Source organism: Trichomycterus rosablanca, chromosome 10, assembly GCF_030014385.1.
Source record: "Trichomycterus rosablanca isolate fTriRos1 chromosome 10, fTriRos1.hap1, whole genome shotgun sequence".
Lineage (NCBI taxonomy): Eukaryota > Metazoa > Chordata > Actinopteri > Siluriformes > Trichomycteridae > Trichomycterus > Trichomycterus rosablanca.
In genome coordinates this window covers 33,904,715-33,922,986 of record NC_085997.1, presented here as the reverse complement: position 1 = coordinate 33,922,986, position 18,272 = coordinate 33,904,715, and the positions used below count along the sequence as shown (strand labels likewise).

The following is an 18,272-nucleotide window of genomic DNA, read 5'->3' as shown; positions in this document are numbered from 1 at the left end:
TATGTGGTGCAGTAACAAGGTCAGATTGTGACGTTTGAGCGAGTGCTGGCAAGGCTGGAACAGAAAACACTTCAAAAACCACCGTAGCTATTTATAAACTAAAGAACCTGGGAACATCAGTAAGATCAATGGTGTCCTGGACTCCATTAAGTACCTGGAGATTCTGAGTGCAAATCTGAATGCCTCTGAACAAGAAGGTGGAACCGGGAGGTGGTTTGATCTTCAGTCAGGATGACAGGTCAAAGCAGACTCTAAATCAACTCAGTTCACGTGAAAATGGTTGATTGAGTTCAGTCTCCCTGACCTACAGCACACAGTGGAGGAACCTGGAGAGCCTGGAGGTTCTGGAGAGGTTCTGGATGGATGAGTGACTCTCAGATTCTGGATCTCATCAAGTGTTGTAAGAAACGGGTGCCCAGGTGGCGTGGCAGGATTTTCCTCTATCCCACCAGTGCTTGGATTCTGAGCTCCTCGAGTTTAAAACTCAGCACTGCTACCAGTCGACTGGGCGCCCCTAGCGGGCACAATTGGCAGTGCCTGCAGCAGACAGAATTGGCCATTAAGTCTCCCGGGTGGGAAATAATTGTACAGAAAAAGTGGGTGGGGTCTTCAGGGCTGTGTAAGGACCCTGGTTAGTAGCCGAGTCACCTGTACAGAAAGCGGAGGAGCCCAGAGATCAGGGCGTGGCTCCCCACGCGTGAATTCACCGAAGGTATGGGCAAATAAGAAGGTGCTGTGGACTGTGTAGCCAGTAAGTCTTCCGCTTCTGGTGACCCTAAACGCATCTGAGGAGGGTATATTTGCCTGACTCACGCTCCCTTCGACGCATGTGTAGTCCACCAACCCCCTTCGTATTCGCCTGTACTTTGGTGGATTTGCATATAAGGCCAGTCTCACACAGGGAGAGTCACTCACTGATCTCCACGTTCCCACACTTCTGTACAGGCCTCTCGAGCTACTAACCAGGGTCCCTACACAGCATCGAAGACCCCACCCACTTTTTAATCTGTTTTTTTCCAACCCAGTAGACTTTAGTGGCCAATTTTGTCTGCTGCAGGCACTGCTGATTGTGTCTGCTAGGGGGCGCTCAGCAAACTTAGGGAGTTCAGCATGGTGCTTTAGCAGAACAGAAGAGCTTCTTTTTAATAATAATTGTTTTATATTTTGCTAATAATTTTGGATGTGACTGTATGTGTAAATGTGCAGCTGGTAAAATGTGGAGAGTTTTATAAATAAAAGTTTGGGTGTGATAAATATCAGACGAGACGTGGAAGATACAATCCAGCCTGTAACAACATGTGGAATAGATGTTTTGGACGAGCATCCTCAGTGTGAAGGTCTCATGGCTCATTGGTTGGTGCAGAACGTCTGAGTCACTTTTACTCCCTGTTGATGGATGTTGGAGTCAGAACAGAGTTTTGGACTGGGGGGTGTAGTTGGGGGGGAGTCTGATTGCACCTCATTTCATTTCAAACATCATGAGCCCTGCATCTGACAGCAATCAGAGTCTCTGCACGGAGACTAACCTGAACTATAACAGGAACTATAACAAGAACCATAACCTGAACCATAACATATCCTGAGTTCTAACATAAACCATAAACCAAACTATAACAAGAACCATAACCTGAACCATAACAAGAACTCTAACCTGGACCATAACAAGAACTCTAACCTGAACTATAATCTGAAACATAACAAGAACCATAACCTGAACCATAAAAAGAACTATAATCTGAATCATAACCTGAACCATAACCTGAACCATAACAAGAACTATAACCTGGACCATAACAAGAACTCTAACCTGAACTATAATCTGAATCATAACAAGAACCATAACCTGAACCATAAAAAGAACTATAATCTGAATCGTAACAAGAACTATAACCTGAACCATAATCTAAACCATAACCTGAATCATAAAAAGAACTATAATCTGAATCATAACCTGAACCATAATCTAAACCATAACCTGAACCATAACAAGAACTCTAACCTGAACTATAATCTGAACCATAATCTAAACCATAACAAGAACCATAACCTGGACCATAACCTGAACACTAACCTCAACCTTAACCTGATCCATTATTGTAACTATAATCTGAACCATAACGTTAACCTCAACATAAACCATAACCTGAACCATAACCTAAACACAAATATGAACCATAACATAGACCATAACTGTTTAGCAACCCCCATCATAATGCACATAATGTAACCCAACGCTACTATAACCTCTAATATAACCTTCACCTAACCTCATTAACCCACACCTAACCTTATTAACCTACCTCTAACTTTATTAGAGGTGGGCAAGCCGTAGCCTAGTGGTTAAGGTACTGGACTAGTAGTCAGAAGGTTGCTGGTTCAAGCCCTGCCACTGCCAGGTTGCTGCTGTTGGGCCCTTGAGCAAGGCCCTTAACCCCCAATTGCTCAGACTGTATACTGTAACTGTAATGTAAGTCGCTTTGGATAAAGGTGTCTGCTAAATGCTGAAAATATTAACCTACCCCTAAGCCTATTAACCTACCCCTAACCTTATTAACCTACCCCAAGCTTTATTAACCTACCTCTAACTTTATTAACCTACCCCTAAGCTTATTAACCTACCCTGCTCTTATTAACCTACCCCAAGCTTTATTAACCTACCTCTAACTTTATTAACCTACCCCTAAGCTTATTAACCTACCCCTAACCTTGCTAACCTACCCTCATCTACCCACATCTACCCTTAGTCACACTACAGACTCAGAACACTGTAGCTGGAGGATGGAGGATCTGTCCTCGTACAGGAAGTTGTCTGTTTTTATTTTGTGTTTGTTTTAAGCTGTACTAGCAGAATTGGAGAATTGGAACCCTCAGTGTGGGGCGTGTTTGTACCTCACAGCCAGGCTGGTCAGCACTTTGTGAAGGTGAAAATTAAATTGGATCAGTGAATGTAATTGTATCTGCTGTATGTGACAGATGACAGAGAAAACAGACAAAAATTGTGAGCAGAAGCTGCTTCTCTGTTGGGTTATTATTTTAGGTGTGAGTTTGTTCTCCAGGGTCTCCGGGATCTCTGTGGTCTCTGTTCTCTCCGGGGTCTCTGTTCTCTCCGGGGTCTCTGTTCTCTCAGGAGTCTCTGTGCATTCCAGGGTCTCTGTGCTCTCCAGGGTCTCTGTGCTCTCAGGAGTCTCTGTGCTCTCCGGGGTCTCTGTGCTCTCTGGGGTCTGTGTGCTCTCCGGGGTCTCTGTGGTCTCTGTGCTCTCCGGGGTCTTTGTGGTCTCTGTGCTCTCTGGAGTCTCTGTGGTCTCCAGGGTCTCTGTACTTTCTGGGGGTCTCTGTGCTTTCTGGTATCTCTGTGCTATCCAGGGTCTCTGAGCTCTCCAGGGTATCTGTGCTCTCCGAGGTCTCTGTGCTTTCCAGGGTCTCTGTGCTTTCCGGGGTCTCTGTGGTCCCCGGGGTTTCTGTGCTCTCCGGGGTCTCTGCTCCCCGGGGTCTCTGGGGTCACTGCTCTCTGTGGTCTCCAGGGTCTCTGTGGTCACTGTGCTCTCCAGGGTCTCTGTGCTCTCCAGGGTCTCTGTGGTTGGTCTTGCTTTCGCCTCTGTGCTGGAATAAAATGTACTGTGTAGGATTGGATGAATCATAAATCATCTTTGTCACTTTGATTTGGGTTGCCACATCCTTTTAGTTCTGTGTCACTATAAAGCTTCATCATCTCAGTGCTTATCCAGTCTGTTATAGCCTTCAGCTACCACCACCTCCTCTAATGGGTCGGTCCCTGGAGCTGGGTGACAGCAACACTACCCGCTGTGTCACCAGGACTGTGTAATGGGTACTGTATGTGGCTCCAGGCCGTGTTCCTGAGTCCTGATGATTTGTAGCAGATTACAGTAGGAATATGCACCGAACCGAGAGGCGAATGGTTGACCCCTAATGGCTGGCCGCTCACAAACCGTTATTACTCCATCTTGACTCAGAGTAAAAACACACTAGCCCACCAGTGCCGAGATCTCAAGCTCTCAGGTTTGAATTTCAGCTCTGGTGCTATCAGCCAGCTGGGTGCTCACAGAGTCACACGATTGGCTGTAAGAGGCGGGACAATGGCTGAACAGGGTTTTCTCATAACTGCTGCAATTGCGGCCTCTGCTGGCTGATTGATGGTGGTGCAATGGCTAATGATGCTAACTGATGCACGCTTTTGTCTCCTCCAGACTGGATTACTGCAATGCACTTCTCGTTGGGATTTCTAGCAAAAGTCTTCATAGATTACAGAGCGTTCAGAACAGCGCCGCTAGGATCCTGATGAGAGTGCGAAAATATGAGCATATCACACTGATTCTACGTTCTCTGCGAACTGCTCACCACTCAAACCTCATTCCGATCCTTCCGCTCTACCAACTCAAATCGCCTTCTCCCCCCAAGAACCAAGCTCAGTACCATGGGTGATCGGGCCTTCTGTTCTGCTGCCCCTCGCCTTTGAAATGCCCTCCCTGAACATTTGAGGGCACCACAGACGATTGGGACTTTTAAGAAGAGACTCAAAACCTTTCTTTTTAGCAGAACCTATGAATAATTTTTAATTTATGTAGTGATTGCAGCTATTTTATTTATTTATTTATTAATTATTTATTTGTAGTGATGTCTTTTATCTTGTGGCACTTTGAGATTTGTACACAAATGTAAAGTGCATTACAAATTAAATGTATTATTATTATTATTATTAATGGGGATCGGTGAGTGACTCTCCGTGCACGATACGGATCCTCATACAAACCCACCTATTGCAGGGGAAAAGATGAGGTCGGTACTGCACATGTGCTGAAGGGGGCGTAGTTACCTGTACAGTTGGATAGTTGGATACGACTAGATTGGTAGAAAATTGGGCAGAAAATGCATAAATACCAATTACAAATCAATCAATAAATAAATTAGCTTCATGTCAGACTGGAGCATTGAGCGCCACTTCTTGTCCCTCTGGTTTTTTCTCTGAAGCTCTTCACTCCTGCTCCCACAGCCATTTCTATAAAGTTCACTACACCAGATTATACTTATGACGTCATGCCATCATGTTGTTCTCTGTTCCTCTCCTGCAGGACGTTTCAGGATCTGGCCAAGCAGGTCGATTTGGATTACGGAACCGTGAGAGACTCGGCAGTGTACGACTACTTCAAAGCCAAGGGCATGAACCCGCTGGAGCAGGACAGCACCTACGCTGAGCTGTGGAGGACCATCAGCAAGAACAATGGCCAGGACTTTTCTGTCTCCAGCCCGTCAGAGGGAATCCGCAAGGTACAGGGTTTTTATTTTAGAGAGTTTGATGAGTAAATTGGATTTAGACCTCAGGAATGTACAACGTTTGCAAAATTGTTGATGGTAATTACAGTTTTTGGCATCCAGAGTGAGAAATAAGTCCATTTCAATAGAGAGATTGGCTGAACCATGAAACATCTAGTGTTGAGTTATTGTGGTCAGATGTACTTCCTCGGTTGATGAGATTAAATTAGTTTTTAATGCGTCCCAATGCTTTTGCTCTATATCATGATGCTTCCACTACCATACTTCATTACTATCAAACCCAAGCATAAAAAGCAGTTACTCTCAAAATTGCTTGAGTTAAATGTAAAAAAAAAAAAAAAAAAAAAAAAAAAATTATATGAATAAAAATTTAATCTACCTCACTAACACAATGTCATTAAAAAAAAAAAAAAAAAACATAAAGTCATTTTGTTGTTTTAACAAACCACATGTCAAACTCAAGGCCCGCTCACCAAATCTGGCCCACCACGTCATTTTATGCGGTCCGCGAGAGCTTAAACGACGTATGATTGTCTTAAAATACACTGTAAAATCCTACATAAACTGCATCTCCCACAATGCATGCCGATTTTGTGACCCGCAAAGTGACCGCATCCCGCCAATAGATGGCAGTGTTTCCACATTAGCGTTTAACTGAGGCTGTTTTCCAACAAGTGATGTTGAGAAATATTTACAAATAATCCCAAAATGTACAAGAAGAGAAAACTGAAGCAGAAGGAGGAAATTTTATGAAAGATTAGGTACGTCTCTTGTGTTATGAGGCGTGTCTGTGGTAAAGGAGGACAATATAAATGTAGATAAACATTATAAATATACAGTATCAATTTGCCATTTTGACACCAAACACAGAATTCAGCCTCCAAGAAAAACAACAAATTGTCCAAGAATTAAAAGGCCGACTGCAATCACAGCAGGATACGTTACAGTTGGCACTTCGAGGGCCACCATAATGCAGATGTGGCTCTCGGTGGAAATTAGTTTGACACCCCTGTAATAAACAAACTAAATAATAAACAACTGCCTAGTGGCCAAAGCTGGTGTAGATTTTCTTCATACATGAATAAAAGTAAAAACACACTTTTCTGCATCTTTATTAAATCTATAAACAACCACCAAACCATCCAACCAAAAAAAAAAATCATCAGACGTGAAAGCATTTCTCCTCCTGCAGGCTTTTTGTAAATATGACGAATTAAAAGCCTGGAACATAAACAGATTTTTCTGTTTGTTTATTATTTTTTTCTTTCATGTGTGTGCTGTCGACACTTTCACGCTAATTATTCTAATGAAGGTTTTAATGAGTGCGATTATTATTTTTTTGAGCTCCTAATTTGCCAGGCGCTGCATCGAACACTTGATGGAGTTGGGTGATGAATTGTTCTGTCCGACTCTTCATTCTGCATCAGTTAGTTTTTCTCCTGGTGGTTGATCATTTCTGAGCAGCTGGTTTTGATTTATGTGGTCGGGAGACGCGCTCGCTATTCCTGCTAACCAACAACTAAACAAAGTCGTGATCGACGCTACAGGATGAAGCTTTCACGCTTTAATTATCTAGAGTCCTCGTGTCCAAACCAAGCTCTGTTATTTCATCTGATTAAGTTTTTTCTGCTCATTGATCATGTAATTTTATCTTTATTAATCAAGATAGATAGATAGATAGACAGACAGACATATAGATAGATAGACAGACAGACAGACAGACAGATGATAGATAGAAAGACAAACAGACAGGTAGATAGATAGATAGATAGATAGATAGAGAGAGAGAGAGAGAGAGAGAGAGAGAGAGAGAGAGAGAGAGACAGACAGACAGACAGACAGACAGACAGACAGACAGACAGACAGACGATAGATAGATAGATAGATAGATAGATAGATAGATAGATAGATAGATAGATAGATAGGCAGGAAGATAGACAGACAGACAGACAGATAGATAGATAGATAGATAGATAGATAGATAGATAGATAGATAGACAGACAGACAGACAGACAGACAGACAGACAGACAGACAGACAGACGATAGATAGATAGATAGATAGATAGATAGATAGATAGATAGATAGATAGATAGATAGATAGACAGACAGACAGACAGGCAGGCAGGCAGGCAGGCAGATACTTTATTTATCTCGAAGAAAATTATTGAATGGTCAAGACTCAATGGTCAAAGGTTCACGTACAGCTGGTGGACATGTGTCTTCTATCCGAATACATCTCCTCTTCAAACCTTGACAAAGAGACCACTGTTCCATATACTTTGCTTATGGAATTTGTACTGACGATCCAGGAACCTAAAGTTGCTCAGAAATGAGCCTCCAGAGTTCTGAAAACCTATGATCCACTTCATAAAGTATTAAAACAGGAAAATATGAATAAAAATAAATAGGATTGATTAATACAAACCTTCCAGTCTTTCTCTGAGGAACATTTTTATTTTTTTTTGTCAAGCGTTTGTTGACAGTCTGGAGATTTTCTGATTGTCCTTGCTCCTCAAAGCTTCGGCCTTTGGTGAATACTGCTTTTGTACCAAATCATGATTACAATCACCTGTTTGAAATCACATCATAATTTTTTTTTACCTCATTACTAGGCCTAAATTGCCCTGTCCCAAGTTTTTTGGAATGTGTTGCAGGTCCTAAATGCAGGAATGGATGTTTATTAACAGATAAAATAAAGTCGATATAAAAAACATAAAATATTTTGGGTTCCTGGCACCCAGGTGGCGCAGCGGGATTTTCCACTAGCACACCAGCGCCAAGATTCTGAACTCCTCATCTCGAAACTCGTCGTTGCCACCCGCCAGCTGGGCGCCATCTAGCGGGCATAATTGGCAGTGCCTGCAGCAGATACATTTCTTCTAGGGCGAATTGACCGGACTATATGGGTGGGGTCTTCAAACGCTGTGTAAGGACCCTGATTGGCAGATAGAGAGGCGCCTGTGCAGAGTGCATGGGTGAAAAAGGGTTCCACTAAGGGCTGCCTGCGGGTCGGAGGAGGCATGAGCAGTAATATACCCTCCTCAACTGCAATCAGGGATCCACAGCAGAAGACAGATTGACAACAATAAATTGGGAGAAAATGCAGAAATAAAATAATATATATATATTGGGTTCCTGTTACATCATTATTTCATTTTTTACCTCATTACTAGCCCTAAATTGCCCCTGTACCAACTTTTTTGGAGCATGTTGCAGGCCTGAAATGCAGGACTGGATGTTTATTAACTTCATTAAATGAAATGAAGCCAACCAGACAAAATCTGAAATATTTTGGGTTCCAAATGTCTAAAATAAAATAAAAGTCAAAGTAAATGTTATGAACTGCAGGTTTCTTATTTGAATTGTCCATACTGTCCCAACTTTTTCTGATTTGGGGGTGTTTTTCTGATGTTGCCTGATGTACATTTACATTTTTGGCATTTAGCAGACGCTTCAAAGCGATGTTCAGTACTGTGACAGTATGCATCAATGAGGCACAACATTATGACCACCTTCCTAATATTGTGTTGGTCCCCCTTTTGCTGCATGTGTTCCCCAGGTAAGTGACGCACACGCACCCGGCCATCCACCTGATGTAAAAGAAAACGTGATTCATCAGACCAGGCCACATTCTTCCATTGCTCCGTGGTCCAGTTCCGATGCTCACGTGCCCATTGTTGGCGCTTTCACATCATTTTTTTTTTTTACCTCATTACTAGCCTTAAACTGCCCCTGTCCCAAGTTTTTTGGAATGTGTTGAAGGTCTTAAATGCAGGACTAAATGTTTATTGACAAAAATAAAAGTTGACCAGACAAAATCTAAAATATTTTGGGTTCAGACTGGCTGCAATAAAACGAAAGTCAAAGTTACATACAGCATAGTATTTTGTTACCCCATTACTAGCCCCTGTCCCAAGTTTTTTGGAACATGATACAGATCTGAAATGTAGTTCCCCAGGTAAGCAACGCACACACACCCGGCCATCCACGTGATGTAAAAGAAAACATGATTCATCAGACCAGGCCACATTATTCCATTGCTCCGTGGTCCAGTTCCGATGCTCACATGCCCGTTGTTGGAGCTTTCGGTGGTGGACAGGGGTCAGCATGGGCACCCTGACTGGTCTGCGACTATGCAGCCCCATACACAACAAACTTCTTCAGCAATTTGAGCTACAGTAGCTTGTACACCACTGTTCCTTGTTTGGACCACTTTTAATAGATACTGACCACTGCAGACCGGGAACACTTCACAAGAGCTGCAGTTTTGGAGATGCTCTGACCCAGTCGTCTAGTCATCACAATTTGGCCCTCGTCAAACTCGCTCAAATCCTCACACATCCTCATTTTTCCTGCTTCTAGCACATCAACTTTGAGGATAAAATGTTCACTTGCTGCCTAATATATCCCACCCACTAACAGGTGCCGTGATGAAGAGATAGTCAGTGTTATTCACTTCACTTGTCAGTGGTCATAATGTTATGCCTGGTTTGTGTATATTGTCCAAGCAATTGAAGGTTAAGAGTCTTGTTTAAGGGCCCAACAGTGGCAACCTGGCAGTGGTGGGACTTCAACCAGCGACCTTTTGATTACTAGTCCGGTACCTTAACCACTAGGCTACAACTGCCTTAGATGTAGTTGATCATAATTGGAAAAATGGATGCAAAGGATCAAACTGCACTTAACATCACTGGCGCTGGAATTAGCAATGATCATAGAAATCTCATTAGCATAACAGCGCTGTTGTTGTAAGCGGTTATCAGCGTGTTTATGTGTTTATGTCGAGTGTTAATTGATGCTTGTTATGGTGTCACAGTTTCACGGTTAATTACAATGTGTGATCTAATTATGTCGGCGCTGCCTTTAAAAACAATGATCGACACGCCTGTCACTACATACAGTTACACACAAATGTATGAAATCATATGAGATAAGAAATGAGGTGCTTCTAAATTGTAGTAACAGTTTTGAGAAGCCCTTAAAAACCTGAGCAAGGTCCATAAAGACACGCCACAGAGCCCTGACCTCACCAAGCTTAAACACCTTTGTGATGAATTGGAATGACGATTGTGAGCCAGGCCTTCACATCGAACATTACTGATGTCTTATAACTGAATGGACACAAATTTCCACAGACACATTCCAAACATTTATGGAAAGCCTTTCTAACACTGAGAACACCTACTGTCTGGGTGAGGCACAGAGTGCAGCAGGAACAGCACCATGGTTAGGTTTGGTAGTAAACCTGGTAGTTCACTGTAATTGGAGATTGTTCTTGTTTACTTGATAGATGATGAAGTGGTTTAACACCAGTGTGATCTGTTTCATACAGCTATAACGTTATAAATAATTCACCCCAATTTCATAAACGTTCACTTAACTGTAGCATAAACTCTTGATTCTATTAAACACTCCTGATACTGTATACACTACATGTCCAGAGGTACTGGAGTCATGACCATGAGCTTGTGTGTTTGAGAAGGCTTTCCACAAGTGTGACATGATAATCTGTTACAGCTCATATATTATTATTATTATTATTATTATTATTATTATTATTATTATTATTATTATTATTATTATTATTATTATTATTATTATTATTTATTATTATTATTATTATTATTTTATTGTTTTTTTCTTATTATTTTAGGAATTGTTTATTCTTCTAAATATTATAATGATTATAATAACAATAACAATAATAATAATAATTATTATTATTATTTTTAATTATAATAAATAACAATTTTTTGATATTTTAAGATTTTAAGATTTGTATTATTTATTATTATTATTATTATTATTATTATTATTATTATTATTATTATTATTATAATTATTATTATTATTATTATTATAGCTTTATTTGAACTTTGTACCTGAGTAAAATGTAGATGCGCTGGAACCTCAAACAGTCCAGTAATAAAACGGAATCTAATAACATTTTAACTAATTCATGCAGATGTAGCTAAGTACAATTTAAACAGACCAGGGAGCCAAAACCATCTGCTGTTAAAACTGTAAAATTACAGAAGATGCTTAAGTTTGCAAACAAACACAAAAAAAAACATCAACAGTTGCAGAATATAAAAAAACAGTTTGTCTTAATGCAGTGTTTAAAAATTCCTGATTCCTGAATAATTTGGACTAATCCATGTTTTGTTTTGGGTGTTTTTTTCAGGCAAAGAAGGGTTCATATGCTTTCCTGTGGGACATGGCAGTGGTGGAATATGCAGCGCTGACAGATGATGACTGCACCATCATGGTCTCGGGTAACAGCATGAGCAGTAAGGGCTACGGTATCGCCCTGCAGCACGGCAGCCCCTACAGAGACCTCTTCTCCCAAAAGTGAGTACCCACCAGCAGCCGTTATCCTCGTTTAGTCCTCATGTCTGTATTTATTGTAGTCCTTGAACTGTTTGTAGTGTTTATAGACCTCTGTGTCTGTGTATAGTACGCACCGTGGACAGGAGTTTTATATTTACATTTTCAGCATTTAGCAGATGCCTTTATTCAAAGCGAGTGTCTTATTCAAAACAGTCTAAGCAATTAAGGGTTAAGAGCCTTGCTCAAGGGCCCAACAGTGACAACCTGGCAGTGGTGGGGTTTGAACCAGCGATATACTGATTACTAGTCCAGTATCTTAACCGCTAGGCTACAACTGCCCTGAGTTGTACGGGCTGAGTTGTATGGGCACTTTGACTGGCACAGAAGGGTTTGATGCACTGTGTGTTGTGACACATTTACCAGGGTTACAATCTGCAGTTTGATTCACAGTAGACCATACGCTAAAAAACGTTTTGTTGATTGTTTCTAATTGGACCACTGATGTCTCTGCTCTTAGCTAAAGTTAAAGATAAAGATAAAATACCTGGATTTAAGGGCTGCACAGGTAATGTTGGTGCAGCACAGCTTCAGGGTCCCTAGTTTGAATCCGCCCTGGTCAGAATTTCAGAAAAGATCTCAGATCTTGGTCCACAACCCTTTGAAAGGTGCCTACTGAAGATAGTAAGCTCTGGATTAATGCTGATGATACACAATTATTTATTCTCATCAGTTTATCTCCATTTAGCTGCAGAGATCCATAAAATGAAACACTTATTATTGTGTTTAAAAAAAAGTCATGCTTTTCCAATGTTGAGGAAACATTAGTAGAAATGTTGGGTAATGCTGTGTGAGATAAGGTCAGTGATTTCACCCTAGAGCGCTTCTTATGATGCGTGTTATCAGTGCAGGGTGAGAACAGGAGTTTGGTGAAACGGGGTAAACGAGGGCATGTCATCTGAACTCAGAATCCAAGTCCATTAATAGTCAAGGGTCATAACCAGGACATCAATGAACACCAGGAAAATATAAAAGGCATAACGTAGATAACTAACGAGGCTTGGTACAGGACTAGAATGGGAAACGAGACTTAAAATGGCATGGAACATGAAACGGAACGCGGAACAAGGCTTGGATGATAACAAGGCTCGATTCACAGTTTGGCTTGGCTGGGCCTGGCTTGGCTCGGCTTAGGACAGAACAAGGCTTTAACATTAACTAAGCTGGGAACAGGGCACGACAAGGAATGTGGAACAAGGCTCAGCAGGGAACACATTTTGTATTCAAAGACACTGTGTTCAGGTTGTGTTTACAATACTCCATACAGAACAGTGGAACAGACCAGATAAACAAGGACAAGAAGGTTAACCACTGAGCTACCACTGCCCTAAAAGCCAAAGTGACAGTGACTACTGTGATACTGTCTAATCAGTTAAGGGCCTTACTCAAGGGCCCAACAGTGATGCAGGCAGTGGTGGGGCTTGGAAGAGTGACCTTTTGATTATTAGTCTAGTACCTTAACCACTGAGCTACTTCTGCCCTAAAATCCAAAGTGACTTACAGTACTGTGACAGTATACAGTCTAAGCAATTGAGGGTTAAGGGCCTTGCTCAAGGGTCCAACAGTAACGACATGGTGGGGCTTGAATCAGCGACCTTTTGACTACTAGTCCAGTACCTTAACTGCTGAGCTACCTCTGCCCTAAAATCCAAAGCGACTTACAGTACTGTGACAGCATACTGTCCAATCAATTAAGGGTTAAGGGCCTTGCTCAAGGGCCCAACAGTGGCAACCTGGCTGCAACCTTTTGATTTCTAGTCCAGTACCTTACCACTGAGCTACTTCTGCCTTATAATCCAAAGCGACTTACAGTACTGTGACAGTATACAGTCTAAGCAATTGAGGGTTAAGGGCCTTGCTCAAGGGCCCAAAAGTAACAACATGGTGGGGCTTGAATCAGTGACCTTTTAATTACTAGTTTAGTACCTTAACCGCTGAGCTACTTCTGCCCTAAAATCCAAATCAACTTACAGTACATTGACAATACTGTGATACTGTCAAACCAATTGAAGGTTAAGTTCCTTGTTCAAGAGCCCAACAGTAACAACAGGGCAGTGGTGGGGCTTGAATCAGTGACCTTTTGATTACTAATCTAGTACTTTAACCACTGAGCTACCTCTGCCCTAAAGTCCAAAGTGACTTACAGTACTGTGACAGTACCATGTTACTGTCTAAGCAATTGAGAGTTAAGGGCCTTGCTCAAGGGCCCAACAGTGACAACCTGGCAGTGGTGGGGCCTGAAACAGTGACTTCTGGATTACTAGTCCGGTACCTTAACAGCTGTGCTACTTCTGCCCTAAAAGCCAAAGTGACTTACAGTTCTATGACAGTATACTGTCTAAGCAATTGAGTGACACCCTGGCAGTAGTGGGGCTTGAACCAGCAACCTTTTGATTACTGGTCCAGTATCTAAACCACTGAGCTACTTCTGCCCTAAAATCCAAAGTGACTTACAGTACTGTGACAGTGTATTGTCTAAGTAATTGAGGGATAAGCGACAACCTGGCAGTGGTAGGGCTTAAATCAGCGATTTTTTGATTACTAGTCCAGTACCTTAACTGCTCTTATGGCCAAACACATCTGGATCACTGTCCTTTCAGTGACAGTGCAGGAGGGGAGACCGGGTAGGCTGTTACGTGTGAAATGTTCTCAACTCTCAGAAATAAAATTCTCAGTTATGATGTTTTACAAAATGTGTTGAGTTTTTACCTGAAATGATCTGAAATCGTTCTTTCTGACGAACATGCAGTAAAAAGGGGGGTGATTATTTTTATACCACTTTAAGTGCTTCAGCGCTTAAGCAAAAAGAATTTGATGTTTAACGAGTGCCGCTGTGTGTCACAAACAACGCGCAATCAGAAATAACCGTCGGCGTAACCTTCGATCGTCCACACAAGAGGAAGAAAAGCAGAGACGTGTGCCCGTTCTTCTCCGGCTTCGATTCATCTGTTGTTTTTCGGAGAGTGAGTGTGATTTTGTTTATTTTAACTTATTACAAATTGATCCCTTTGTGAAGCAACAGATGCGGGTAGATTATCCAAATCTCAATATGATCGCTCGTCAGCGGCCGCGACTGTATAATCGCGTGTCGTCTGGATGTGAAGAATAGAGAGAGGTGGATTCTGTCTCCAGACGGCATTGATGCAATTTGGTATCGATCCGCCGAGAGCGTTCTGGTATGATTCAACAGCTTGAAACCCACAGGACTAAAATCTTCATTACAGAGATGCAAAGTCAAGGCTTAATACAGACTGTCCTTTTGTTCACACTATGGGGTAAAAAGTGTGTAGACACCCCTACTAATTATTGTTTATTGTTTGTCTCATATACACCGATCAGCCATAACATTAAAACCACCTCCTGGTTTCTACACTCACTGTCCATTTTATCTGCTCCACTTACCATATAGGAGCACTTTGTAGTTCTACAATTACTGACTGTAGTCCATCTGTTTCTCTACATGCTTTGTTAGCCCCCTTTCATGCTGTTCTTCAATGGTCAGGACCCCCACAGGACCACCACAGAGCAGGTATTATTTAGGTGGTGGATCATTCTCAGCACTGCAGTGACACTGACATGGTGGTGGTGTGTTAGTGTGTGTTGTGCTGGTATGAGTGGATAAGACACAGCAGCGCTGATGGAGTTTTTAAACACCTCACTGTCACTGCTGGACTGAGAATAGTCCACCAATCAAAAACGTCCAGCCAACAGCGCCCCGTGGGCAGCGTCCTGTGACCACTGATGAAGGTCTAGAAAATGACCAACTCAAACAGCAGCAATAGATGAGCGATCGTCTCTGACTTTACATCCAACTAGGTAGGAGTGTCTAATAGAGTGGACAGTGAGTGAACAGCACAACACAAACTAACACACCACCACCATGTCAGTGTCATTGCAGTGCTGAGAATGATCCACCACCTAAATAATACCTGCTCTGTGGTGGTCCTATGGGTGTCCTGACCATTGAAGAACAGCATGAAAGTGGGCTAACAAAGCATGCAGAGAAACAGATGGACTACAGTCAGTAATTGTAGAACTACAAAGTGCTTCTATATGGTAATTGGAGCTGATAAAATGGACAGTGAGTGTAGAAACAAGGAGGTGGTTTTAATGTCATGGCTGATCAGTGTAGTTGCAATCAAAATGATTCAATCTCTATTACACTTTAGGTTTATCAGCAAGATTTACAAACTTCCAGCTGTTTGTAATAAACCAACCAAACACGACTAATATAACAAGTGGTTTCTGTAAATTCAGCACAAAATTCTATTTTTAATGACCACTGCTGTCTTTTATCTTAATAGAGAACACATTTGCAGATCAGCTGTCGTCTTGCATCGTCTGATGCAACGAATCGAGGGTTTCATTAGCTGCAGCAGGTGTGCTTGATATCAAATACCTGGACTCACTGGGGGTTTGTTGACTGTGATGTTTAATTGCATGTTAAAACTCGAGAGAAGAGATAATTGTCTTGCATAAACAACACACAGACAGCAAAGACAACAAAGCCGCTTAAATTTATTAGGATTTTAACGTCATGTTTTACACACTTTGGTTACATTCATGACAGGAACGGTAGTTACTCATTACACAAGATTCATCAGTTCAAGTTTTTAATATCCAAACACAGTCATGGACAATTTTATATCCTCAATTCACCTCACTTGCGCGTCTTTGTACTATGGGAGGAAACCGGAGGAAACCCACACAGACACAAGGAGAACATGCAACCTGGTTCTTTGGTTAAGGTACCGGACTAGTAATCCAGAGGTCGCTGATTCAGGCCCCACCACTGCCAGGTTGTCACTGTTGAACCCTTGAGCAAGGCCCTTAACTCTCAATTGCTGAGATTTGTCACTTTGTCACTTTGGATTTTAGGTTAAAGAACTGGACTAGTATTTAAAAGGTTTCTGGTTCAAGCCCCATCCCTGCCAGGGTGTCACTGTTGGACTCTTGAGCAAGACCCTTAACCTTCAATCGCTTAGGCGTCTGCTAAAAGTGTCTGCTAAATGCCAACTCCACACAGAAAGCACCCGGACCGTTTCACCTAGGAATCGAACCCAGGACCTTCTTGAGGAGACAGTGCTACCCACTGAGCCACTGTGCCGCCTCAGTTGGAAGCATAGTTCACAACTTCAAAGTTAAAGGAACGGGTGGCTCGCACTGTTGCCTCATAGCAAGAAGGTCCTGGGTTTGATTCCCAGGTGGAGCGGTCCGTGTCCTTTCTGTGTGGAGTTTACATGTTCTCTCCGTGTCTGTGTGTTCCGGTGCGTTCCGGGTGTTCTGGTTTCCTTCTACTGTCCAAAGACATGCGTGAGGTTAATTGGACTTGCTAAAAAAGTCTTTCCAGGTATGTGTGTGTGTGTGTGTGGTTAAGGTACTGGACTAGTAATCAAAAGGTCACTGGTTCAAGCCCCACCACTGCCAAGTTGCCACTTTTGGGCCCTTGAGCAAGGCCCTTAACCCTCATTTGATAAGCCAATATACTGTCATGGAACTGTAAGTCGCTTTGGAAAAAAGCGTCTGCTAAATGCCGGCATCCTGTGTTCTATGATGGTCCTGTGATGGACTGGTGACCTGTCCAGGGCATTTCCTGCCTTTCGCCCACTAAATTGTACCCACCATAAACCTATGTCTCGACCACATCTGCAGCAGGTCATAACAGTAAAAAGTTCTCTACTAAGTACTAAAGATGCATTAAGGGGGGTAATTCTGAGACTACAGCATGGGCGGCTCGTTCCTTATGGCGATCGGGCGACACACCACCAAAGGGCGAAAGATAAGAAATGTTTCTATCACAGCTGTGGCTGTTCTGGACAGTCTGTCTTGCCTCTGAATATCGTAGTCCAATCAGCATCGAGTTGTGTTCCGCACAGTACCGCCCCTTTTGCGGATTGCTCTCATAGACTCTCATGTTAAGGCTCTTTTTTTCGAACTGCAGGCACTGCAGTACAATCTAAATGGGTTCCGGGAGGGCTCGCACTTACGTGCTTGCGTCACACGTAACCCGGTGTTGCGATCTCGTCACCATGACTACCATTACCTCAGTTCGGAGCAACTCCCTTCAGTCGTTGTACTAATCAGGATAAATTAGGGCTTAAAAACTTAAGAATTAGGGCCACCCAGACCAAATTTAAACATCAAACATCTACAAAGGGGGGAAAAATCATATAAGTTACAAGTAAATTACAAGTAAGTAATGTAATTTTTAGCTAGTGAATTGTGATTGCACTTATTGTATCTCCCCAATTGTTTAATTGTACTTCTTTATTCATTGCACATCAGCCCCGATGCCAATCTTTATTCTGGATCTGCTGCACCTAAAATAAAATGCTATCTGATGAAGACTGAATTAAATTGTTAGTGTGAAGGCTTTACTTAATTTTATGATTAATGGTAAAGCTGCTCTCTCTCCATGTTCAAAGTTATTTGAGGGCAAACTGACAGATGACTTAAGATGTTAATTATTTCAGCTTTAATTTACCCATTGAACGGGTCACCTTGGCCATCATCGCAACAATTGTTAAATTTGGAAAAAAAAACACTTGTTATATTAGCTGTGTTGAGCTGAAAAGTTTGAAAGTTTTGCTAAT

The 18,272-nt window shown here is 42.0% G+C and overlaps 1 protein-coding gene across 1 annotated transcript in view; it reads left to right on the top strand.

The window, feature by feature from the left end:
- The window catches only part of grid1b (glutamate receptor, ionotropic, delta 1b), a 447,082-nt gene that overhangs the window by 415,137 nt on the left and 13,673 nt on the right, over positions 1-18,272 (top strand). Inside the window, exons 13-14 of the mRNA XM_063003856.1 lie at positions 5,088-5,283; positions 11,477-11,643. Coding sequence (XP_062859926.1) covers positions 5,088-5,283; positions 11,477-11,643 — 363 coding nt within the window. The remainder of the gene's footprint in view (positions 1-5,087; positions 5,284-11,476; positions 11,644-18,272) is intronic.